The sequence below is a fragment of the Theropithecus gelada genome, chromosome 1 (assembly GCF_003255815.1).
Source record: "Theropithecus gelada isolate Dixy chromosome 1, Tgel_1.0, whole genome shotgun sequence".
NCBI lineage: Eukaryota > Metazoa > Chordata > Mammalia > Primates > Cercopithecidae > Theropithecus > Theropithecus gelada.
Window position 1 is genome coordinate 89,974,697 of NC_037668.1, and position 26,635 is coordinate 90,001,331.

Here is a 26,635-nt window from a genome sequence, read left to right on the forward strand (position 1 = left end):
GTACTATAGTAACCAGTTATATACTCTTTTTTGGAACTAAAATAATGAGTATCTGTCTCCCCACTCAACTGCATTCGTAAAATCACACACAACTATTCCAAAAAAATAACAGCAGAAAAAAATACTAAGAAGCCATACCAGCATTAACACATACTCCTATTAATGAAGTAAACCTAATGTTCTTTTTGGCAACCAAAGAACTTTAGACCAAAAACTGAATTGTATATAGATATACTAACACCAAACATTTATATGTTTTTGCCATTATAATTGTGACCATAATTATTTTTAATTATCTTAATATCTCCTATTAAGATGTATTAAAATGTAAAATAAAATATACATCTAACTTTAAGTTCCATTATTATTGTAAATGTTCTCAAATATTAGTTACTAATGGACAGAATTTTACAATACTTCCTGAATATTTAAAAAAAAAAAAAGCCGGGCATGTTGACTCACGCCTGTAACTCCAGCACTTTGGGAAGCCGAAGTGCGTGGATCACCTGGGTCAGGAGTTCAAGACCACCCTGGCCAACATGGTGAAACCCCAACTGTACTGAAAATACAAAAATTAACTGGGCATGGTGGTGCATGCCTGTAGTCCAAGCTACTTGGGAGGCTGAGGCAGAAGAATCAATGGAACCCGGGAGGTGGAAGTTGCAGTGAGCTGAGGTCGCACTATTGCACTCCAGCCTGGGTAACAAAATTGAAACTCCGTCTCAATAATAATAATAATAATAATAATAATAATAATGATAATTAAAAACAACAACAGGCCGGTGTGGTGGCTCACACCTGTAATGCCAGCACTTTGGGAGGCCGAGGCGGGCTGATCATGAGGTCAGGAGATCAAGACCATCCTGGCTAACACAGTGAAACCCGTCTCTACTAAAAAATACAAAAAATTAGCCAGGCATGGTGGCGGGTACCTGTAGTCCCAGCTATTCAGGAGGCTGAGGCAGGAGAATGGCATGAATCCAGGAGGTGGAGCTTGCAGTGAGCCGAGATCTCACCACTGCACTCTAGCCTGGGCGACAGAGCGAGACTCTGTCTCAAATAAATAAAAAAATAAAAAATAAAGTAAAATAAAATAAAAACAACAACAACTAGCTCTTTCTGCCATTTTATCGTGCCACCATAATGGTGCACATAAATGTCCTGGTGGATGTTCTCAAGAGCATCAACAATGCTGAAGAGAGAGCCAAAGGCCAGGTTCTTATTAGGCTGTGCTCCCAAGACAACATCTGGTTTCGCACTCTGATGATGAAGCATGTTCAAATGTTCACATTTGAACATTGGCAAATTTGAGGTCATCGATGATCACAGAGCTGGGAAAATTGTTGAGAACCTCTCAGGCAAGGTTACACAAGTGTGGAGTGATCAGGCCCAGATTCGACATACAACTCAAAGATCTAGAAAAACGGCAGAATAATCTCTTCCCTTCCCCTCAGTTTGGTTTCATTGTACTGACAACTTCACCTGACATCATGGGCCATGAAGAAGGAAAATAAAAACATGCAGCAGGTAAAATCCTGGGATTCTTTTTCTAGGGATGTAATACACATGTACAAATAAAATGCTTCAATGGACAAACAAAACAAAACAAAGCAACTGTTCAGGCCAACTTATTTGCTGGAAGTTCTCCAAGTACCGTAGAGGCAGCATGTACCAGCGTCAAGGCCTCTGCTGTAGGACACCACCACCTCACTAGTCTATTCCCTTTGCCACCGGTCAGCTCCACTTCTTCATATAAATAGGCCTTGACTGGCTGATTGGAACCCAGAACCCAGTCTTTTTACCCCAAACCTAGTAGCATAGGGCTGGAAGTAAGATATAATAAGAATGGGACATAGCACCTCCTTCATTTTTTTTTTTTGAGCCGGAGTCTGGGAACAAGCCTTGTCTGGGAACACTCTTTCAGCCTCATGTCAATTTCTATTGCACTGAGAGCCCAAGGACACGTGATCAGTAACAGAAGGCTTTAACCTTTAAAAAATCTAATCACAGTAACCTTATTACACTTAAATTAACAGTTATTCTTTTTTTTTTTTTTGAGACGGAGTCTTGCTCTGTGCCCCAGGCTGGAGTGCAGTGGCGCGATCTCGGCTCACTGCAAGCTCCGCCCCCCTGGGTTCACGCCATTCTCCTGCCTCAGCCTCCCGAGTAGCTGGGACTACAGGCGCCCGCCACCTCGCCCGGCTAATTTTCTTGTATTTTTAGTAGAGACGGGATTTCACCGTGTTAGCCAGGATGGTCTTGATCTCCTGACCTCGTGATCCGCCCGTCTCGGCCTCCCAAAGTGCTGGGATTACAGGCTTGAGCCACCGCGCCCGGCCAACAGTTATTCTTAATATCATCAAATATCCAATCAGTGTTCAAATTTTCCTGTTGTTTTTGTTTGAGAGAGGGTCTTGCCTTGGGCTCCTAAAGTGCTGGGATTACAGGCTTGAGCCACCTCATCCAGTTTTTTTGTTTGTTTTGTTTTGTTTTTTTCTTTTTTTAGACAAGGTCTTGCTCTGTCACCCAGGGTGGTGTGATTGTAACCGCCCAATAGGTTCACCTTGCCCACTGCCTACACAGAGCCCATTTATCAAGACAGGGGAACTGCAATAGAGAAAGAGTAATTCACACAGAGTGGGCTGTGTGGGAGACCGGAGTTTTATTACTCAGATCAATCTCCCGAAGCATTCAGAGATCAGAGTTTTTAAGGACAACTTGGTGGGAGGGGGGAAGCCAGTGAGCCAGGAGTGCTGATTGGTCAGGTCAGAGATGAAATCATAGGGAGTCAAAGCTGTCTTCTTGTGCTGAGTCAATTCCTGGGTGGGGAAGTGACTCACCAAGATCAGGTGAGCCAGTTTATTGATCTGGGTGGTACCAGCTGATCCATCAAGTGCAGGATCTGCAAAATATCTGTGAAATACCTCCCTGGTCTTAGGTTTTACAGTAGTGTTTTTATCCCCAGAAGCAATCTGGGGGAGAGTCAGAGTCTTGTAGCCTCCAGCTGCATGATTCCTAAACCGTAATTTCTAATCCTGTGGCTAATTTGTTAGTCCTGCAAAGGCAATCTAAATCCCCAGAGTTTGTTCTGGGAAAGGGCTGTTGTTTCAAACTATGAACAAGTGATCCTTCCACCTCATCCTCCCAAAGTGCTGGGATTATAGGCAGTAAGAAGAAATAAGGGATTAAAAACAAAAGACAAGGCCGGGCGTGGTAGCTCACGCCTGTAATCCCTGCACTTTGGGAGGCTGAGGCGGGCAGATCACAAGGTCAGGAGTTCCAGAGCAGCCTGGCCAACATGGTGAAACCCCGCCTCTACTAAAAATACAAAAATTAGCCGGGTGTGGTGGTGCATGCCTGTAGTCTCAGCTACTCGGGAGGCTGAGGCAGGTGAATTGCTTGAACCGGGGAGGCGGAGGTTGCAGTGAGCAGAGATTGTGCCATTGCACTCCAGCCTGGACGACAGAGCAAGACTACGTCTCAAAAAGCAAATAAATTAAAAATAAAAAACAAAAGACAAAATTCTCTGTTTATTCATGTGCTGTGTATTGACTGAACTACCAGATATTGAGGCTTCTCTGCTTATTAGCTGCATGATGTTGGGCAAGTCAAGTTCCATGTGAGCCTGGCAAGTCAGGCCTGGGGAGTCCAACAGAAACTTTGAGTCTCTATTACAGAGCAAGACATTGTCTCAAGAAACAAAATGAAACAAAAAAGAGTATTGGTATGTGGGGAGTTTGGCTCCTGTAGAAAGGGTAGTCTGGAGACCTGTTAGAGGAGTTAACATTGGACCTGAGACCTGAGGATGAACAGAAGCCATATTGAAAGAACTGAGAAAATAACTCAAAGAGGTGGATGGGCACGGTGGCTCACGCCTGTAATCCCAGCACTTTGGAGGCTTGAGGCAGGTGGATCACGAGGTCAGAGTTCAAGACCAGCCTGGTCAACATGGTGGAACCCCATCTCTACTAAAAATACAAAAATTAGCCAGGCGTGGTGGCTCGCGCCTGTAATCCCAGCTACTCAGGAGGCTGAGGCAAGATAATCGCTTGAACCCAGGAGGCGGAGGTTGCAGTGCGCCCAGATTATGCCACTGCACTCCAGCCTGGGTGACAGAGCAAGACTCTGTCTCAAAAAGAAAAAAATAAAAAATAAAAAATTAGCTGGGCGTGGTGGCGTGCTCCTGTAATCCCAGCCACTCGGGAGGCTGAGGCAGGAGAACTGCTTGAACCCAGAAGGCGGGGGTTGCAGTGAGCCGAGATCGCGCCACTGCACTACTCCAGCGGTGTGGCGACAAGAGAAAGATTCTGTCTCAAAAACAAACAAAAACTCGCGGAGGAAACAGCCAGTGCAAGGGCCCTGAGGCAGGAAGTTCTGTTTTCTGAGGAACAGAAAGAGACCGTGTTTCTGTTGTGAGGAGAGTAGTGCTAAGACAATGTTGAAGGGGCAGTCAGGATAGAATGAGGAGGTAGAAATTCAACCGAAACGGGAAGCCACTGAAAGGTCTTGGAGGGGGAGGAGGATTGCAGAGGGGTCGCGGGAGAGACCAGGGAGCAGTTGGAGGTGTTTTCAGTGATTCAGATGAGAGACAATGGGGCTTGGACTGGGCTGGAGCTGTGGAGATGGAGAAAAGCGGGCAAATTCAACGGCTCAGGAATGGATTAACTGCGAAGGTTGAAGAAAAGGAATGAGGTGACCTTGGGGTTCATGCCTGGGTGATGAGGCGCTTTAGAGGTGCCTTTATTCAGATTTGAGTCTGGAGTCGGGTCTGAGGGGTGGGGCTCGTTCAAGCGAAGCCTGGGTGGAGACAGAAGGAATTGGGCTCAGTCGGGAGGCAGCGATGGAAGTCAGCAATTGCTTAGGGCAGAATGCGATTTCCGGGGAGGAGGCGAGGGTATGTAGACAGAGGGGGTTGGACACACCAGGAGGGGAGGAGCCAGCCGAGAGATCCTGAGTCCCCTCAGTCCTTACTCCATCCTCACTTTGTTCGCTCCTCAGTAGTCCAGGCGGATTCCTCTTTCGCCAGGTAAGGCTCGCGCGGGTGTTTGGGGCCCGGGGTGCCCCGGGTAAGGCTGATCCAGGCGCGTGGGATCCAGGGCGCCCTGGGTAAGGCTGGTCCAGGCGCGTGGGGTCCGGGGTGCCCCAGGTAAGACTGGTCCAGGCGCGTGGGATCCAGGGCGCCCCGGGTAAAGCTGGTCCAGGCGCGTGGGCTCGGGGGTGCCCCGGGTAAGGCCGGTTCAGGCGCGAGGGGCCCGAGGTGCCCCAGGCAGGGCTGATCCGGGTGCGTGGGTCCAGGGGTGCCCCGGGTAAGGCTGGCCCGGATGCGTGGGGCCCGGGGTAGGGCAGGCAGTTGGCCGCCCTCACTTTACTCCCTGCTCTTTCCCTTAAGTTCCGTGGCGAAGTGAGGAAAAAAGTATCCTAAGACTTCTTTACCCCCAAATTGGAAACATTAAAGTAGTTCTGTGAAGAAAAATGAAGTCAAGAAAATGAGGTGGTGTTTGACAAGTCCTAGCTTTAAAAAAAAGGATGGAGGGGGCGGAAGCGGTGGCTCACGCCTGTAATCCCAGCACTTTGGGAGGCCGAGGCGGGCGGCGGTCGGGAGTTCGAGACCAGCCTAACCAACATGGAGAACCCCGTCTCTACTAAAGATACAAAATTAGCCGGGCGTGATGGCGCATGCCTTAATTCCAGCTACCCGGGAGACTGAGGGAAGAGAATCGCTTGACCCCAAGAGGCGGAGGTGGCACTGAGCCAAGATCGCGCCATTGCACTCCAGCCTGGGCAACAAGGGCGAAACTCCGTCTCAAAAAAAAAAAAAAAAAAAAAAGATGGAGAGCCGGGCGCAGTGGCTCACGCCTGTTATTCCAACACTTTGGGAGGCCGAGGCGGGCGAATCACGAGGTCAGGAGATCGAGACCATCCTGGCCAACATGGGGAAACCCCGTCTCTACTAAAAATAAAAAATTAGCCGGGTGTGCTGGCTCGCGCCTGTAACATTCCCAGCTACTCGGGAGGCTGAGGCAGGAGAATCGCTTTAACCGGGGAGGCGGAGGTTGCAGTGAGCCGAGATCGGGCCACTGCACTGCAGCCTGGGCAGCAGAGCGAAACTCCGTCTCAAAAAAAAAAAAAAGTGTTTCATTATGTAACTGGAAAAACTGATTTGGAAGTAATAACTTCTGCATTTTCTTCAATTTTCTCCAATTGTTAGGCAAATTTCATTCTTGTTCAAATTGCAAAAGGAAAGCGTGTCTTCCATAATGGACCCCCAACTCTCACAAAGAAGAAACCATTCTCTCCAGCCCCTCCCTGTCCTCCTCAGATTCACCTCTGGGTCCTCCCCTTCCCTGCAGCCCTCTCCCGACTTGCACCCCGGACTCTGCTAATGACTTGTGTGCCTTTTTAAGCAAACACATGCATAGAGAAGTGCTTTTTTTTCCTGTCTATAATATGAGGTGATTTTCTACATTAAATAAACCTTAAAATTTGGTGTTATGAACTTGAATTCTAGGCACCAAGGCACAGCTTCCAGTAGACCCAAGTCCTGCTTTGCAGAGAGTTCGTCTTCCCCGGGAAGGTACAGAGGTGGATGAACTGCTGAGACTTGGTAGGTAGTTTAGTGGATTAGGGGCAGGATTAGTGGCGGGTATGTGTGCCGGTGGGGTTTTTTGTTTTTTGTTTTTTGTTTTGAGACGGAGTCTCGCTCTGTCACCCAGGCTGGAGTCTGGAGTGCAGTGGCGTGTGGTCTAAGCTCACTGCAAGCTCTGCCTCCCGGGTTCATGCCATTCTCCTGCCTCAGCCTCCCGAGCAGCCGGGACTACAGGCGCCCGGCTAATTTTTGTATTTTTAGTAGAGACGGGGTTTCACCGTGTTAGCCAGGGTGGTCTCGATTTCCCGACCTCGTGATCTGCCCGTCTCCGCCTCCCAAAGTGCTGGAATTACAGGCGTGAGCCACCGCGCCCGGCCAACCGGTGGGGTATTTTATTTTTTGAGACGGAGTTTCGCTCTTGTCTCCCGGGCTGGAGTGCAATGGTGCCATCTCCGCTCACTGCAACCTCCGCCTCCTGGGTTCAAGCGATTCTCCTCCCTCAGCCTCCCAAGTAGCTGGGATTACAGGCGCCTGCCACTATGCCCGGCTAATTTTTGTGTTTTTAGTAGAGACGGGGTTTCACCATTTCAGCCAGTGTGGTCTCGAGCTCTTGACCTCAGGTGATCCTTCCATCTCCATCTCACCAAGTGATGGGATTACAGGCGTGAGCCACCACGCCTGGACTGGGGACGGGTATTTTAGAGTGAAACAGGGGAAGTGACCTTGGGTCTGATAAAGAAATGAGTCCTAACTATAGTGTGGGTTAGGACCCTTTGCAGTCTGGTGCTATTAGCAGAACCCACAGTTTCGTAATCACTAGAAACCACGTTTTATTTCACATAACAGTTGTTGCAAGTTTTGCACTCACTACTTAAGATTGAAGGGTAGGACCTGCGGGGTGGCTCACACCTGTAATCCCAGCATTTTGGGAGGTTGAGGAGGGCAGATCACTTAAGGTCTGGAGTTCGAGACCAGTCTGGCCAACATGGCGAAACCCCATCTCTACTAAAAAATACAAAAATTAGCCGGGCGTGGTGGCACGCTCCTGTAGTCCCAGCTACTTGGGAGGCTGAGGCAGGAGAATTGCTTGAACCTGGGAAGCGGGGGTTACAGTGAGCTGAGATTGTGCCACTGCACTCCAGCCTGGGTGACACTGAGACTCCATCTCAAAAACAAAACAAAACCCTGTAAATTACTTGAATGCCCACTGCTGAGGGAATTACTTACTGAACCAAAATATGTTCAATATGTTCAAAATACGGCATGTCACACATAGAAAAGTGAGGTGTGCACATGTAACTGGAAGATTACAAATGGCCTATTGAAAAAGAAAAATAATGTTAAAAGTATAAAGCTATTAAAAAAAAATTAAATGTCCCCTGACCTAAGGAAGGAGACATACCAACTAGAATTCGAAGTTGGCATTCTCCTTTATTGTCCTCCTATGCACCCATAAAAATCAGGCACTTTAGCTTGGTATGGTGGCATGCCTGTAATACCAGCTCCTTAGGATAAGACTGAGGTGAGAGGATCGCTTGGTCCCAGGAGTTTGTGACTGCAGCGAACAGTGATCATGCCACTGCTTGTCACGCTGGGTGAGAGTGAGACCTCAAAAAAAAAAAAAAAAAAGCAAAAACACAAAAGAAAAGTCACCTGTACATTGTGAGAGATACCACACCAAACTTTGGGTGGCCTCAGAGGTCAGATTATAGAGACTGAGGTGAGGGAATATTAATTTTTCTTATATAAAAGAAAGAAAAAATAAAAGAGAAGTCCATAATCCCCCAGCAAATTCAGAAAAACCCACACACCAACCCCCCAATAACAGGCTGCCAGTGTTGAAAAGGTAATTCACCACAAAGGAAATGCAAGCAGATAAACATATGAAAAGATGGCAGTCACAAGCCAAGGCAATGCAAATCAACAAGCTTTTTTCCATCCCTAAAATTAAAGGAAAAGTTTATTCTCCCTTCCAACCCCCAGTCCCTTGAGGGAAGTGCTAAACGTTTTTTGCCTTCCCAACCGGTGTTCTCCTATATTGCATACTTTTGGAGTAACCTCCTTAAAATATAAAGCAGAACTTGTGAGTACACTGATGAAAATCTCCCAAGTCTCCCTAATCACTTTCTTTTTCTTTTTTTTTTTTTCTCACAGGGTCTTGCTCTGCCTCCCAAGCTGGAGTGCAGTGATGCAATCCTAGCTCGCAGTAACCTTGAACTCCTGGGCTCAAGTAATCCCCCCACCTCAGCCCCCCAAGTAGCTCAGACTGCAGGCAGAAGCCAGGACGCCTGGTCCCTGAGCCCTTTTGATGGCTACCATCCAGCCCTGAGGCAAAATTTGCTAAATTTGTACCAGCCTCTGCTTTCTTCTTAATCAGGGATTCTGAACCCAGACTGCCTGGGTAGTGCCTGGCTAGAATTCAGAGTATGTGATATCTTGGATGTGAAAAAGGTCACGTGTATTTATTGTCATTAAACGCTAATTATAATTTAGCCTTCAGCATTTGAGGCCAGGAGCAGTAATGCTTGTAATCTCAGCACTTAGGGAGGCCTAGGCGGGTGGATCACCTGAGGTCAGGAGTTTGAAACCACCCTGGCCAACACGGTGAAACCCTGTCTCTACTAAAAATACAGAACTTAGCTGGGCATGCTGGCGTGTGCCTGTAGTCCTCAACCCAGGAGGCTGAGGTGGAAGAATCGCTTGAACCCGGGAGGTAGGGTTTGCGGTAAGCCGAGATTGTGCCACTGCACTCCAGCCTAGTCGACAGAGTGAGACTCTGTCTCAAAAAAAAGGAAAAAAAAAAGTAGCATTTGATACAGTTAATGACAAATAATAAATCCCACTGCACCGGGCTGTAATTTTCAGTTTTAAGCCAGGCATGGTGGTGTGTGCTTGTATTCCCAGCTACTCAGGAGGCTGAGAAAGGAGTTTGAGTGTAGCCTGGGCAACATGGCAAGACCCTGTCTCTTTTTAAAAAGTTAATTAATTTCCAGTTTCTCATTGCACCTATCATGTACTATAGAGTGACTCTTGGAAAACACATTACCCAAAAAAGGTAGTGTTACATAATAGGGCACCGGCCAGATTAATTACTGAAAAGGTCTAAAAATCCCCAGGGTCACTATGAATGTGACCAGAGTGGATATTTGCCCCTGCACTGGCTGTAATCAGGATGTTCAAACACTGGAATGTGTTTTGATATGCATTCTCCTGACTAATATAATTGACCAATCTTTTTGTGTTTACTGTACATACGGTTTTTGTATATGTGTTTAAGAATGGGATTGTACTCTCTATATTTTCTGCACCGTTTTTTTCCTTCTAACGTACCAAAGACATCCTTAACCAATGTGTATGATTCTAATATACTCTATTAGGTAAAGTATAATTTTTATACGTACATTAAACATATTGTATGCACCATATAGAGTATATATATCATAACATATGGTGTATATATATAACATAATGTATATTATTATTATTTGAAACGGAATTTCACACTTGTTGCCCAGGCTGGAGTGCAATGGCGTGGTCTCAGCTCACTGCAACCTCCACCTCCGGCATTCAAGCAATTGTCCTGCCTCAACCTCCCAAGTAGCTGGGATGACAGGCGCCCACCACCACGCCTGGCTAATTTTTGTATTTTTAGAGGAGACGGGATTTCATTTTGGCCAGGCTGGTCTCGAACTCCTGACCTCAGGTGATCCACCCACCTTGGCCTCCCAAAGTGCTAGAATTAACATACATGAGCCACTGTGCCTGGCCATAATGTATATTATAATGTACATTTTATAAATTAATGTATTATATGTACTTATATATATCTATTATATATAATCGCATTGTGTACATAAACCATCATTTGTTCAATCCTTCTCTTTTAAGGACATTGTTTTCTAATTTGTTTTAGTTTATCAATTTTATTTTAGTTTTAGTTTTAGTTTTTTTTTTGAGATGGAGTCTTGCTCGCTCTGTTGCCTAGGCTGTAGTGCAGTGGCATTAACCCTAATTCAACCTCTGCCTCCCAGGGTCGAGTGATTCTCCTGTCTCAGCCTCTGGAGTAGCTGGGATTACAGATGCCCGCCATCATGCCCAGCTAATTTTTGTATTCTTAGTAGAGACAGGGTTTCACCATGTTGGCCAGGCTAGTCACCATGTTGGCCAGGCTGGTCTGGAACTCCTGACCTCAGGTGATCTGCCCTCCTCAACCTCCCAAAGTGTTGGGATTACAGGCATAAGCCACCGCAGCCGGCCTCAAGTTCACTTATTGTAGCGTTTATTGGACACAATAAAGGCACAATTGTTATCAAAAGAATTTGTCTGCATGTGAACATATTACCCTTGTTTTCAGCTTTCTGCTTCATCTTGGCAAGTCAAGTAGAAGTCTGTTTCACCAGGGAGAGCTCAGTGGTTTTCCTTAAGGATTTTCAGTTTGAAAAAAAATTTAGAAGCATTATCAGGCCAGGCCCGGTGCCACTGCATTCCAACCTCAGCAAGTGAGACCCTGCGTCAAAAAAAAAAAAAAAAAAAAAGCATTGGAGCATTTTCTTTTTTTTTTTGGCTCTGTCGCCCAGGCTGGAGTACAGTGGCGACATCTGGGCTCACTGCAAGCTCCACCTCCCAGGTTCATGCCTTTCTCCTGCCTCAGTCTCCCAAGTAGCTGGGACTATAGGCGCCCGCCACCGCGCCCAGCTAATTTTTTGTATTTTTTTAGTGGAGACAGGGTTTCACCATGTTAGGCAGGATGGTCTCAATCTCCCGACCTCATGTTCCACCCACCTCGGCCTCCCAAAGTGCTGGGATTACAGGCGTGAGCCACCACGCCCGGCCAGTAGCATTTTCAAACATCAGTGAAAGAACTCATCATCCAGATTCAAAAACAAGTATTTTTCCCCATTTGCTTAATCTCCCTTTTTTCTTATTTATTTGTTTGCTGTGTTTTAAAGTAAATCCCAGACATCATACCATTTCACCTGTAAAAACTTCAGTATTTATAAAATAAGGACACTTTCTTAACTAAATACAGTATTGTTACAGTTAATAAAATATATATTCCTCAATATCATTTAATAATCAGTCCATATTCAATACTCCCTGCATTTTATAGTTGATTCATTCAAATAGAGATCCAAAATAGGGGGAGCATACACTGCATCTAGTGAATTCCCTTAGTCTTCTGAATGAGAGTGGGCCCCTTTATTCCTGTTGAAGTCCTGTATAAGTTCCTACAGACCTGTCCTGTGGACTACACCCTACAGACCTGTCCTGTGGACTACTCGGTTGCTTTCTCAGTCCTTGATTAGATTCAGATACTACTGTTGCTTGGTTTTTTAAATTTACTTAATTAAGAGGATGAGGCTGGGTGAGGTGGCTCACACCTGTAATCCCAGCACTTTGGGAGGCCTAGGTGGGCGGATCACCTGAGGTCGGGAGTTTGAGACCAGCCTAACCAACATGGAAAAACCTCGTCTCTACTAAAGTACAAAATTAGCTGGGTGTGGTGGCGCATGCCTGTAATCCCAGCTACTTGGGAGACTGAGGCACGAGAATCTTGAACCTGGGAGGCGGAGGTTGCGGTGAGCCAAGATCACGCCATTGCACTCTAGCCTTGGCAACAAGAGTGAAACTTCATCTCAAAAAAAAAAGGGGATTAAGTGTGTAACTAATACGGATTCCTTCTCTTTTTTAGTAATCATTTACATGTTTCTTCTTTTAACCTTTTTTCTGGTGTAATCAAGATTTTCTGTATACATTTGTCCCCCTTACCTCCTGTTGCTCATATTTTGGAAGTTATTTTGTGATAGATAAGTGCCATGTTTTTAAAACAATTTTTTATAACTATCATGCTTTTTTTCTTTTTCTTTTTTTTTAGCTGTTCATTTATAATTTTTTATTTTTTATTTTTTTTGAGACAGAGGCTCACTCTGTATGTAGCCCAGAGGCATAAGCTGGGCTCATTGCAACTTCCACATCCTGGGTTGAATTTTTTTTTTATTTTTTGAGACAGTGTCTTGGTCTCTTGCTCTTGTCACACAGGCTGGAGTGCAACCGCACAATCTCAGCTCACTGCAACCTCCACCTCCTGGCTTCAACTGATTCCCCTGCCTCAGCTTCCCAAGCAGCTGGGACTACAGGAACCCACCACCACGCTCAGCTAAATTTGTATTTTTAGTAGAGATGGGGTTTCACCGTGTTGGCCAGGCTAGTCACGAACTGCTGACCTCAGGTGATCCACCCACCTCAGCCTCCCAAAGTGCTGGGATTACAGGTATGAGCCACCTCACCTGGCATAATTTGTTTTTTTAAAAAAACTAGAGATGAGGTCTCACTATATTGCTGAGGCTGGTCTCAAACTCCTGGGCTCAAGCAATCACCTCGGCCACCCAAAGTGCTGGGATTACAGGTGTGAGCCACTGCGCTTGGCCTGTTTTAAATTTTTATGGTTACATAGTAGATGTATTTATTTATTTATTTATTTTTTTTTTTTTTTGAGACGGAGTCTCGCTCTGTCACCCAGGCTGGACTGCAGTGGCCGGATCTCAGCTCACTGCAAGCTCCGCCTCCCGGGTTCACGCCATTCTCCGGCCTCAGCCTCCCGAGTAGCTGGGACTACAGGCGCCCGCCACCTCGCCCGGCTAGTTTTTTGTATTTCTTAATAGAGACGGGGTTTCACCGTGTTAGCCAGGATGGTCTCGATCTCCTGACCTCGTGATCCGCCCGTCTCGGCCTCCCAAAGTGCTGGGATTACAGGCTTGAGCCACCGCGCCCGGCCGTATTTATTTATTTTCATACAGACATGCAATGTGTAATAATCACATCAGGGTAAATGGGGGTATCCTATCCACCGCCTCAAACATTTATCATTTCTTGTTAAAAACATTCCAATTATTCTCTTCATGTATACAATAAGCTGTTGTTGAGTGTAGGTACCCTGTTGTGCTACCAAATACTAGATCATTTTTGTACCCATTAACCATCCGTATTCCCTGCACCCATCCACCTACTACCCTGCCCAGCCACTGGTAACCATCATTCTACTCTCTTTTTTTTGAGACAGGGTCTCACTCTATCGCACAGTATGGTGGCGTGATCTTGGCTCACTGCAACCTCCACCTCCCGGGTTCAAGCAGTTCTTATGCCTCAGCCTCCTGAGTAGCTGGGACTACAGGTGCATGCCATCAAGTCCAGCTAATTTTTGTTTTTGTTTTTGTTTTTTCTTTTGAGATGGAGTCTCGCTCTGATGCTCAGGCCAGAATGGAGTGGCACGATCTAGGCTCACTGCAAGCTCTGCCTCCCAGGTTCATGCCGTTCTCCTGCCTCAGCCTCCCAAGTAGCTGGGACTACAAGTGCCCGCCACCATGCCCAGCTAATTTTTTGTTTATATTTTTAGTAAAGATGGGGTTTCACCGTATTAGCCAGGATGGTCTCTATCTTCTGACCTTGTGATCTGCCTGCCTCAGCTTCCCAGAGTGTTGGGATTACAGGCGTAAGCCATGGCGCCTAGCCTCTGCTAATTTTTGTATTTTTAGTAGAGATGAGGTTTCGCCATGTCGGCCAGGCTGGTCTCGAAGTCCTGACTTCAGGTGATCCACCTGCCTTGGCCTCCCAAAGTACTGGGATTCTAGATGTGAGCCGCTGTGCCTGACATTTTTTCACTATTCTCTAGAAGAGTTTGGGCACAAGTATGATAATAGTCGCTTCTAAATTTTCTGATTTAATTATGAAAGTTGAATGGTGCTCCCATTTTTCAGCCATGCTTTATCTGTAGTTGTGCCCCCTTTTTGTTCATAGTGATCCTTATTTGTATTTTGGTTTTGTTAATTCTGTATAAATTTCTGTTTTTCATTTCTTTGATTTGTGCACATCTCTTGGTTTCTTGGGTAGATTTTGCCCTTAATCTGATAATTTAACGTTAATTTTTATTCTTTTCTAGAAAATTCTAACATTTTAAGTCGATACATTTTCCTCAAAGCACCACTTCAGCTACATTCCCCAAGTTTTGATAGGTAATTATCATTTTGATTTAGTATTTTAAGTTTCTCCATTAGTTTGATTAGTCATTTTAAAATTTAAATAACTTTAACCTTTAGTATTTAAACATTAAACATAGAAGTTTTAAATTTAATTTATCTTTTAATTTTATGCTATCATTATTTTTCCTGGTTCAGTTTTTACTGCAATGAAAAATTTCTGAAATTATTTTTTAGAAACAGGGTCTCACTATGTTGTGCAGGCTGATGTTGAACTTCTGGGCTCAAGTAATCACTCCACCTCAACCTCCCAGAGTGCTAGGATTACAAGTGTGACACCGTGCCCTGCTTGAAATTCTTGGTTGGGTGCTCAGCACATATCTTTTGCCCTGACATGAATGACATTTTAGCTGCTTATATATAGATTCTTACTTTGAAGGGGAGGGGACAGGGTCTCACACTGTCACCCAGGCTGGAGTGCAGTGGCGCAGTGTCAGCTCACTGCATCCTCTGCCTCCCTCAGGCTCAAGTGATCCTCTTACCTCAGCCTCAGTTATTGCTGGGACTACAGGTGCACACCACCACACCAGGCTAATTTTTTTATATTTTTGTAGAGACAGAGTTTCACCATGTTATCTAGGCAGGTCTTAATCTCTTAAGCTCAAGTGATTCACCTGCCTTCACCAAGGAAGCCTTTCTAGATTGCCCTGTACTCTAAAAAACAATATTCTTGGCTGGGCACGGTGGCTCACGCTTGTAATCCCAGCACTTTGGGAGGCCGAGGGAAGTGGATCACGAGGTCAGGAGTTTGAGGCCAGCCTGGCCAACATGGTGAAACTCTTGAGCCTTCGAAGTAGTTGGGACCACAGGCGTGTGCCACTATGCCCAGCTAATTTTTATGTTTTTTGTAAAGAAGGCCTCCCTATGTTGCCCAGGCTGGTCTTGAATTCCTTGGGTCAAGTGATCCTCCCACCTCAGCCTTTATAAAAGTGCTGGGATTACACCCGTGAGCCACCATGGTTGGCCAAGAAAGTAATTTTGAATTGACTTGATAACTGGTTTTCAGAAAAAGTCTTAATAATCTCTGCAATTCAAAAGGGACACCTGTTTCTCAATTTTCTGTAAGATTCCATTCAAGTTAGCTGAGACTTGGATGATTTGGTATGATACATATGTTGATTTTTTAAAGAATAACATCTATTTTCTTGTAATTTCATTATAGAGAACATAGACAACAAAGCTAATAGTATGGCAAATCAGACAGCTTCATTCTTAGTTATCTGCTCTTTCGTTAATTTATTGCATTCAAATCTTTATGTAAAGGGAGTTTTTATGATAATCTATAAATTATGAATTCTAATTTTTTTCTGGTCTTAGTTTACAGATACCCATTTTGTTAGTGAACCTTTTCTTAATTTATTATGGAGTGCACCCAGCATAGTTTTCTTAACTAAGCTCATATTCTTACAAAGTTTTTCAAGAGAATTCTTCAGTAAGTAATTTTTCATTTCTTTGTATTTCAGATTGACATATTTTAAGATTTTTTAATTTCTGAGGTCTAGCCGACCTGTAAGAACAAAATCATTCTGCAGGAATTAAAAACAGAATCCAGTCTTGACAACATATCCACAATGTCTGATGTATCTAGTAGTGTACAGTCAAAATTTGCTAGACTTGCAAAGAAACAGGAAAATATCACCTATATGAAAAGAAAGCAGTTAACAGAAACTGAAAAGGACATAGCTCCAGTATTAGATGTAAACTGCAAGGACGTATCGGCAATTGTTATGAATAAGTTTAGGGTCTTAATGGAAATTCAAGACCTGATGTTTGAGGAGATGAGGGAAACTCTTAAAAGTGACCTAAAGGCAATTTTAGGAGGAAAAACTACAATACCTGAGGTAAAGAATTCAGAGAACTCCAGTAGTAGGACAGAGTTTCAACAAATAATCAATTTAGCATTACAAAAAACAGGGATGGTAGGGAAAACGGAAGGAGAAAACTCTAAAGTAGGTGATGATATTGAGAATTTAACCTTTAAAGTCAAAGAAGTAAATGAGCTGAGCAGTAAATTAGACAACGCTAATGAATACAATAGGAAGGAAGGTAAGAAATTACCCCAGAATGAATCACAAAGTTACGAAGTCCTGGGAAGTATGGAAGAAACCTCATGCAATGTAGATGACAGACATGGAAATCACAATGTCCATTTAGACATTACAGAAGGAGAGAGAAGGAAGGGTGGAGAGGATGAATTTGTCAAAGACATGGGAGAGGAAAAAAAATTTCAGAAATTCAAGAATAAAGAGGACATTTTAAAAGCCTCCAGAGAAGAAAAAGTGTTGATGGATGAAGGAGCAGTACTTACCCTGGCTGCCAACCTTTCATCAGCAACGCTGAATATTAGTAAGCAATGGAGTGATGTCTTCAACATTCTGAGAGAACATGATTTTGAACCTAAATTTCTGTGCGAAGTTAAATTGGCATTTAAATGTGATGGTGAAATAAAGACATTTTCAGATCTGCAAAGCCTTAGAAAATTTGCCAGCCAAAAATCTTCTATGAAAGAATTATTGAAAGATGTACTCCCACAAAAGGAAGAAATAAGTGGAGGAGGAAGAAGATCTGGAACTGAAGAAAAAAGGGTAAGCGTACAAATAGATAAAGCTTATGTATAAATGTAATAGTTGGCACGGTTATTTCGAAGGATAAATCAATTTTTTTTTTTTTTTTCTTGAGATGGAGTTTCACTCTTGTTGGCCAGGCAGGAGTGCAATGGCCTGATCTTGGCTCACCACAAACCCATCTCCCAGGTTCAAGTGATTCTCCTGTCTCAGCCTCCCGAGTAGCTGGGATTACAGGCTTGTGCCACCATGCCCAGATAATTTTGTATTTTCAGTAGAGACGGGTTTCTCTATGATGGTGAGGCTAGTCTCAAACCAAACTCCCGACGTCAGGTGATTCACCCACGTTGGCCACCCGACATGCTGGAATTACAGGTGTGAGCCACTGCACCCGGCCAGATAAATCAATTAAAGAAAAATCATTCCTTAAAAGTAAAAGCATAATACTAAAAGTAATGATTTAAAGGGCACTTTTTTTTCTGTGAAGGTTTTATTATGTGCCGAGGGCAAGGGGGCCTCAGTCGTTCTTGGCAGTTGGTTTAATCATGGTGGCCAAGATGGTGCTCAGCTCCTCTCCCTCTTGGTGTGGATGTGTGACCTCAGCCTTTTCTTGATGAACTTGAGGGCCTCTTTCATCAGGCCCTCACCATCACACCATGGATGGTGTGATGCTCCTACCTGGCGAAGCAGCACACCTCTCAGATCATGTCCCACACTAACTTGGTGTGTTTGGTCAGATGGCTGGAGCAGCAGCTGTACCTGGGCTTTTGGTCATGTTCTTGATCACCTTGTTGCCCTTGCTGAGGCCCAAAGCCTTGGGGGTCACACAGAGTTGTGGCTGCTGTTATCCAATGGCTGCTGTGCTGGAAGGTGCTTTTTTTTTTTTTTTGGAGATGAAGTCTTGCTCTGTTTCCCTGGTGGGGGTGCGGTGGCTCAGTCTGGGCTCACTGCACCCTCCACCTCCCAGGCTCAAGTGATCCTCCTACTCCAGCCTGGGACCACATGCATGCACCACCACGCCCAGCTAATTTTTGTACTTTTTGTAGAGACAAGGTTTTGCCACGTTGCCCATGCTGGTCTCAAACTCCTGGGCTCAAGCAGTCTACATGCCTTGACCTCCCAAAGTGCTGGAATTACAGGTGTGAGCCACCATGCCCAGCCAAGGTCTAGATTTGTAAGCCAATATTTTTTACATGTTTCCAAATGAACGCTTCTCCTCTGCCTTTCCCACATTTCCAAGTGTAACCTCTGCAAAGTGAGAATCCAGAAGGAGAAGGTACACTTGAATCAACAAATTATTTAAAAATCAGTATTTAATTCCAGAAATTAGCTGCTTCTAGTATTTACACAGATGAGGCACCTAACCTGTCCTGGTGGGTTTGGGAAGACTGAAAAGCTCAATGGCAGACTAAGGGCTTCAAGGAATATTAGGAGCCAACATTTATATTGCAGACATCATCAGAAGCTCAGTACCTTGCTTACTTTATATTACAACAATCTTGGGGTGGTGCTGTCATTAGACCCTGCTTTATAAGGAAAAGTGAGGCACTAGTAGCAAATGTGGCAATTGGGCCAGGGTTTGAATAGTTTTGAACTGAGCCTGTTGTATTCCTAACCAAAGCCTGCTTGTCTTTAAAGTCATAAGGCTATAGTGTAAACTGCAATTGGGGTCTTTTTTTAAAATTTTTTTGTTAAATTTGTTGTTATCTGTGGGGAAAGGTAAATGTGAGCTTGGCATTTTTGTTTATGTGTGCTTATCATCTTCCTAAAGCAGATTGTAAACTTTAGCTAGATTACAATGCCTATTTACCATAGGACTCATATGTAATAAGCAGACAATTCATTAAAACAGGTAATTACTGAGAATCAGTCACATACACAGCAGTAAATGTTGCGGGATCTAGAAGGAAGAAAGTAGACGTTATGACCTCATATAATTTGTTCCGAGATTACACAAGAAATGACAAATATCTTGAGATGATCTTAGGGAAACTTGACTTGTTTAGGGACCTAGGCCTTCAAGAACAATTAATATTTAAGCAGTTTTTCAGATATGTTCCCATTGTCAGAATGGAAGCCATATTAAAATTAGTGAATTGAAGTTTTAATTCTTTAAAATAAATGATTTAAATAAATAACTCTTCTTTTTCTTTGTTTAACTTTAGGGTAAAACCCTAATAGACTCAAAGCATAGAGCTGGAGAAATGACCAGTGATGGATTGAGCTTTCTATTTCTTAAAGAAGTGAAAGTTGCTAAGCCAGAGGAGATGAACAACTTAGAGACTCAAGAGGAAGAGCTTTCTGAGCTAGAGGAGCTGGATGAAGAGGCCTCAGGGATGGAGGATGATAGAGAAGATACCTCAGGGCTGGAGGAAGAGGAAGAGGCCTCAAGGATGGAGGAGGAGGAAGAGTCCTCAGGGCTGGAGGAGGAAGAAGAAGAAGAGGCCTCAGGGCTGGAGGAGGAAGAAGCCTCAGAGGAGGAGGAGGAACAGACTTCAGAACAGGACTCAACCTTTCAGGGTCATACTTTGGTAGATGCAAAGCATGAAGTTGAGATAATCAGTGATGGCATGGAAACTATTTTCATTGACTCCATAGAGGATTCTGAGCCAGAGGAGGAAGAGGAAGGAAAGGACTCTGAAATGGGAAAGGTAAAGACTACCTCCCTGCCTGAGAAAAAAGAAGCCTCATGTAGACAAAAAGAAATTCCCTTTAGTTATTTGGTTGGGGACTCTGGGAAGAAAAAGTTGGTGAAACACCAGGTGGTACACAAAACCCAGGAGGAAGAGGAAGAAGCTGTGCCCACGAGTCAAGGAACTGGCACACCCTGTCTGACCTTATGTTTGGCCTCTCCCTCAGAGTCGCTAGAGATAGGTTATGATGAGCATAAAAAGCATTCACATACAAATTTGAGTATTTCAACAGGAGTCACCAAACTTAAGAAAACAGAAGAAAAGAAACACAGAACTCTGCACACAGAAGAACTAACATCTAAAGAAGCAGACTTAACACAGGAAACAGAAGAAAACTTGAGAAGTAGTGTGATTAATAGCATCAGAGAGATAAAAGAGGAGATTGGAAATCTGAAAAGTTCCCATCCAGGTGTCTTGGAAATTAAAAATTCAGTAGATGATCTAAGTAGCAGAATGGACATACTTGAAGAAAGAATAGATAGTCTAGAAGATCAAATTGAAGAATTCTCTAAGGATACAGTGCAAATGACCAAACAGATGATTAATAAAGAAAGGCAAAGAGAGATAGAGGATAGATCCAGAAGTTGCAATATTCGTTTGATAGGAATTCCAGAAAAAGACAATAATGAGAATGGGGCAGAGGACATAATTAAGGAAATAATTGATGAAAACTTTGCAGAACTAAAGAAAGGTTCAAGTCTTGAGATTGTCAGTGCTTGCCGAGTGCCTAGTAAGATTGATGAAAAGAGACTGACTCCTAGACACATCTTGGTAAAATTTTGGAATTCTAATGATAAAGAGAAAATAATAAGGGCTTCTAGAGAGAGAAGAGAAATAACCTACCAAGGAACAAGAATCAGGTTGACGGCAGACCTATCACTGGACACACTGGATGCTAGAAGTAAATGGAGCAATGTCTTTAAAGTTCTGCTGGCAAAAGGCTTTAATCCTAGAATCCTATATCCAGCCAAAATGGCATTTGATTTTAGAGGTAAAACAAAGGTATTTCTTGATGTTGAAGAGTTTAGAGATTATGTTTCGCATATGCCCACCTTGAGAGAATTACTGGAAGATAATGTGCTTTAGCACTCTAGGGTGGCTAGAAACAATATGCTTTCCTCCCCCAGCACACATCCAAAAATCAAGTAAAACTGGAAAATACACTTCTACCCAGAAGGATGGACAGCTAATAGCATACTTGGGGATGGAGGAGCAAGGAATATTACAGATTTACCTAGATGTTAATAAAGGGTGTGTTTAAAAAACGCTGGTCTGAATGTAGAGTTATTTCAGTTGATTGTTCAGTCAGATAGAATTCCTTGTTCTACGTCCCCCACTCACCTCTACTGCAGTTGACTAGTCTTTTTAGAACTTATATTGTCCTAGCTTGTCTAAGAGTAAACTTCCTATATTATCGGGGGAGGGCCACACCTGTCAAGACAACCCATCAATGTAGTAGGAAAACAGGAGGGGACAGTAACAAAAGCACAGGAGTTCAAGGCCTCCTGGGCAATGTGGTGAAACTACAAAAAAAAGGGAAGAAATGATACTTCACAAATTTGTATCATTTGTCATGATGTGATATTTGAATATTTTAAATCTTTTTCCCTTGAATACTGTATGCTATGTTTGCTTATTTAAAAATTTTCGATTACACATTTTCTGAAGTACTTTGTCATACATAAATAGCTTTTACATTTTATTGTGTAAACCCATTCCTGGAGAGATGAAATCTCTTCCCTAGCGTGACACTATAAGGTTTTCAGTTTATTTAAGAATGAAATGAATCGGCTGGGTGCTGTGGCTCACAGCTGTAACCCAAGCACTTAGGAAGGCTGAGGTAGGCATATCTCGAGAACAAGACCATCATGGTCAACATGGTGAAACCATGTCTCTACTAAAAATACAGTTAGCTGGGTGTGATGGTGCTTGCCTGTAGTCCCAGCTGCTTGAGAGGCTGAGGCAGGAGAATCCCTTGAACCTGGGAGGCAGAGTTTGCAACACTGCACTCCATCCTGGTGACAGCAATACTCTGTCTCAAAAAAAAAAAATTTGCAATGGATGATTAGTGAAGAAATTAAGGAGAGGGAGTGATCTCGTCATTTAGACTGCTACTAGGACTAATTTAGTATATTCCTGTTTTTCCCCCCTCCCCCAAACAGTAGCATCTTGGCATAACTGGTATAAAAATCGGGCTGGGTGAGCTGGCTCACACCTGTAATCCCAGTATTTTGGGAGGCCGAGGCGGGCAGATCACCTGAGGTCAGGAGTTCGAGACTAGCCTGGCCAACATGGTAAAAACCTATCTCTACTAAAAATACAAAAATTACTTGAGTGTGGTGGTGGGGACCTGTAATCTCAGCTACTTGGGAGGCTGAGGCATGATAACCGCTTGAACCTGGGAAGTGGAGGCTGCAGTGAACCAAAATTGTGCCACTGTACTCCAGCCTGGGAGACAGAATAAGTGAAACTCATCTCACCAAAAAAAAAAAAAAAAAATCAGGCCAGGCATGATGGGCCATAATTCCATAATCCCCGTCTGCAAAGATGAGGCAGAGATTGGAGGAGTGATGCTTCTACAAGCCAAGGAACACCATGTGTTCTCAGCAACTAGAAGCTAAAGGAGGTAAGGAAGGAATCTTCCCTAGATCTTCTGGTGTGAGCATGAGCCTGCCAATACCTTGATCTCGGATGTCTAGCCTCCAGAACCACAAGGGAATACATTCTTGTTTTTTTGTTTGTTTCTTTTGAGACAGAGTGTTGCTCTGTCACCCAGGCTGGAGTGCAGTGGCGCGATCTCAGCTCACTGTAAGCTCCGACTCCTGGGTTCACACCATCCTCCTGCCTCAGCTTCCCAAGTAGCTGGGACTACAGGCGCCCGCCACCACGCCTGGCTAATTTTTTGTATTTTTAGTAGAGACAGGGTTTCACCTTGTTAGCCAAGATGGTCTCCATCTCCTAACCTCGTGATCTGCCTGCCTCAGCCTCCCAAAGTGCTGGGATTACAGGTGTGAGCAACCGTGCCCGGCCACATTCTTATTTTAAGTCACTTAGCTTGTGGTACTTTGTGATGGCAGGCCTACAAAACAAATGCAGTAGTCATGACCCCAATTCACCTCCTAAACACTGCTGTCCCCTAGACTTATAGCCGGTTGCTGCAGAGATATTGGTGGCTGGAAGATTTTAAGACGCCAAACCACAGGAATCTGCTGACTGATTTATTTGCAGCAGCCAGTTTGAGAGACAGAGAAGCCTGAACCTCTGCAGTAGCCTCAACCTGGATGCTTACATTGACATTTATTTTTGAGACAAGATCTCACTCTCACCCAGGTTGGAGTGCAGTGGCACAATCATCAGGGCTCACTGCAGCGTCAACCTCCCAGGCTCAAGTGATCCTCCTGCCTCAGCCTCCCAAATAGCTGGAATCACAGGCACACACCACCATGCCCAGCTAATTTTTTGGTGTTTTTTGTAGAGACAGAGTTTCTCCATGTTGCCCAGGCTGGTCTCGAACTTCTGGGCGCAAGTGATCAGCCCACCTCAACGTCCCCAAGTGCTGGGATTATAGGCGTGAGCCACCTTGCCTGACCACTTTGAAATATTTATACAAAGTCAAGACTTGTCTTTTCTTGTGGGATTTATTTGAATATAGTAATTAAGCTGCCTTTTTCCAAGGCTGAGGGAAAGGAAAAGAATTCCAGTGCAGAGAGTAGATAAAATTGAGAATCTTCTGTCCCTGCTACTCAATCAACGCTAGGCAGGTCCCTCTATTGATTTTCCCCTTTATCCTCAGTCCTCACTCATTCTTCCCCTGCCTCCCAGTGTTCACCTACTCTATGTGTCATGTAAATCCTTGGAGACATGCGTTTCTTCTAAAATACATCATTCTGTGAGTGTATTCTTAATTGATGTGAGTGTAGTACTGTGACAGTGAATGAAGACCATGCAAATGGGGAGAAACTTAGGCTATATATTCAGACCTTGCTCCGCTGGGCACGGTGACTCACACCTGTAATCCCCGCAATTTGGGAGGCTGAGGAGGGTGGATCATTGGAGGCCAGGAGTTTGAGACCAGCCTGGCCAACATGGTGAAACCCCATTTTTCCTAAAAATACAAAAATTAGCCAGGCGTGGTGGTGTCCGCCTGTAATCCCAGCTTCTCAGGAGGCTGAGGCACGAGAATTGCTTGAACCCAGGAAGTGGAAGTTGCAGTGAGCCAAGATTGTGCCACTGCACTTCAGCCTGGGTGATAGAGTGACACTTGGTCTCAAAAACAAATGGCCGAGTGTGGTGGCTCACACCTGTAATCCCAGCACTTTGGGAGGCTGAGGCATGTGGATCACCTGAGGTCAGGAGTTCGAGACCAGCCTGACCAACATGGAGAAACCCTGTCTACTAAAAAATACAAAATTAGCCGGGCGTGGTGGTATATGCCTGTAATCCCAGCTACTTGGGAGGCTAAGGCAGGAGAATCGCTTGAACCCGGGAGGCAGAGTTTGCAGTGAGCTGAGATCAAGCCATTGCATTCCAGCCTGGGCAACAAGAGTGAAACTCTGTCTTAAAAACAAACAAAAACAAGCAAAACAAATAGTTCAGACCTTGCTCCGGCAAAGGAGGCAGCCACCATCACTAGTGTTTGACAAAGACTCAGAGGCAGAGGCAGTCGGGGGGGAGCAAAAAAGCTTCATAGTGAAATAAAAAGGGATGGCCTCAGGTATGTGTGTCCTCTGGAAGTTGTTGGCATGGAGAGGCTAACTAGAAGCAGGACTTCTTATGTGATGGCTTTGAGGAGCGTATCTGTTTTTTTCTGCTTGGTCCTGAGTTTGGAGCAAAAATAGGGAAACTGGCTGTCGCTGAAACTCTGACCGTTCTGGGCCAATTGCTGCAAAGGTTGTGGTTTGGCTCCCCCAGTGATGGCTGCAGAAGTTGTTGGTCAGAGTTCTGTTGTATGCTTTGACCATTGTCTGTTTGTATATTCAGTCTCTTCCACCTGAAGGCCTAGGATGAAATTTCGTATTTCCCTGTATCCTCCCTTGCATTCTCATTTTTACCTTCACAAAACCGTATCCCTTTGTTTTAATTTGTATTTCTCTGATTAGTGAAGTTAAGAATCTCTCCATATATTTTTCAGCCATTTAGAGTTTGTTTTTTGTGAATTGCTGATTAGTATCTTTTTTTGTTTGTTAGTTTGTTTTTGAGATGGAGTCTTACGCTGTCGCCCAGGCTGGAGTGCAGTGGCATGACCTTGGCTCACCGCAACCTCCGCCTCCTGGGTTCATGCAATTCTACTGCCTCAGCCTTCCTAGTAGCTGGGATTACAGGCGCCTGCAACCATGCCCAGCTAATTTTTTTTTTCTTTTTTGAGACAGAGTCTGGCTCTGTTGCCCAGGCTGGAGTGCAGTGGCATGATCTTGGCTCACGCAACCTCTGCCTCCCGGTTTCAAGCGATCCTCCTGCCTCAACCCCCCTAGTTGCTGGGATTATAGGCACGTGCCAACATGCCCGGATAATTTTTGTATTTTTAGTAGGGACGGCATTTCGCCATGTTGGCCAGGCTGGTCTCAAACTCCTGACCTCAGGTGATCTGCCCGCCTTGGTCTCCCAAAGTGCTGGGATTATAGGCATGAGCCACCATCAATGTTCTTTCATCAATTAAACAAACACACACCTCTTTTTATTGCTAGTTTGCAGAAGTTCCTCGTATATCTGGGTAGTAATCCCATATTGTTTTTATTGTTTTTATTTTATCTTTCTTTATTTCTGAGACGGAATCTCGCTCTGTTGCCCAGGCTAGGATGCAGTGGTGGGATCTCGGTTCACTGCAACCTCCGCCTCCTCCGTTCAAGCAATTCTCCTGCCTCAGCCTCCTGAGTAGCTGGGATTACAGGCGTGTGTCATCAGGCCCGACTGATTTTTGTATATTTAGTAGAGATTCACCATGTTAGCCAGGCTGATCTCGAACTCCTGACCTTGTGATCCACCCGCCTTGGCCTCCCAAAGTGCTGTGATTAGATGTGTGAGCCACTGAGATCAATTATCTTTTGTTTTTTTTTTTAAACAGAGTCTTGCTCTGTTGCCAGGCTGGAGTGCAGTGGCGCTATCTAGGCTCACTGCAACCTCCGCCTGTCAGGTTCAAGCGATTCTGCTGCCTCAGCCTCCTGAGTAGCTGGGACTACAGGTTTGTGTCACCATGCCCGGCTCATTTTTTGTATTTTTAGTAGAGATGGGGTTTCACCATGTTGGCCAGGATGGTCTCGAACTCCAGACGTGGTGAGCCACCCACCTCAGTCTCCCAAAGTGCTGGGATTACAGGTGTGAATCACTGCGCCAGGCCCCGGTCAATGATCTTAAATTCCAAATGGTTCATCTGTGTTTTGCAAACTGAATTTATTTGTATTTTCGTGTACTGCCTTCAGGTGTTTTTTTAAAAATTTTTATTTTTAATTGTGGTTGCAATCACATAAGATTTAACTTGACATCCTAAACTTTTTTTTTTTTTTTTTTCGGGACGGAGTCTTGCTCTGTTGCCCAGGCTGGAGTGCAGGGGTGAGATCTTGGCTGAAGGGGTGGCCTGCCCCTCCACACCTGTGGGTGTTTCTCGTTAGGTGGAACGAGAGACTTGAGAAAAGAAATAAGACACAGAGACAAAGTATAGAGAAAGAAAAGCGGGGGCCCAGGGGACCGGCGCTCAGCTTACAGAGGACCCACGCCGGCACCGGCCTCTGAGTTCCCTTAGTATTTATAGATAATTATCTTTAC

General features: G+C 44.5%; 1 protein-coding gene across 1 annotated transcript; it reads left to right on the plus strand.

Moving 5' to 3' along the window:
• The first annotated feature begins 4,916 nt into the window (after nt 1-4,916).
• On the plus strand, nt 4,917-21,141 carry L1TD1 (LINE1 type transposase domain containing 1). The gene is made up of 4 exons (XM_025400231.1): nt 4,917-5,026; nt 6,509-6,604; nt 16,083-17,204; nt 19,349-21,141. The coding sequence occupies exons 3-4, from the start codon at nt 16,191-16,193 to the stop codon at nt 20,960-20,962; spliced, it is 2,628 nt and encodes an 875-aa protein (XP_025256016.1). The 5' UTR covers nt 4,917-5,026; nt 6,509-6,604; nt 16,083-16,190; the 3' UTR covers nt 20,963-21,141.
• Nucleotides 21,142-26,635: the final 5,494 nt, after the last annotated feature.

What these genes read in the sequence shown, in the direction of transcription:
- L1TD1 (XM_025400231.1), top strand. Translation starts at nt 16,191, where the DNA reads ATGTCTGATGTATCTAGTAGTGTACAGTCAAAATTTGCTAGACTTGCA. An exon ending in CTGGAACTGAAGAAAAAAGG is followed by an intron (nt 17,205 to 19,348) that starts GTAAGCGTACAA and finishes GTTTAACTTTAG; the next exon opens with GGTAAAACCCTAATAGACTC.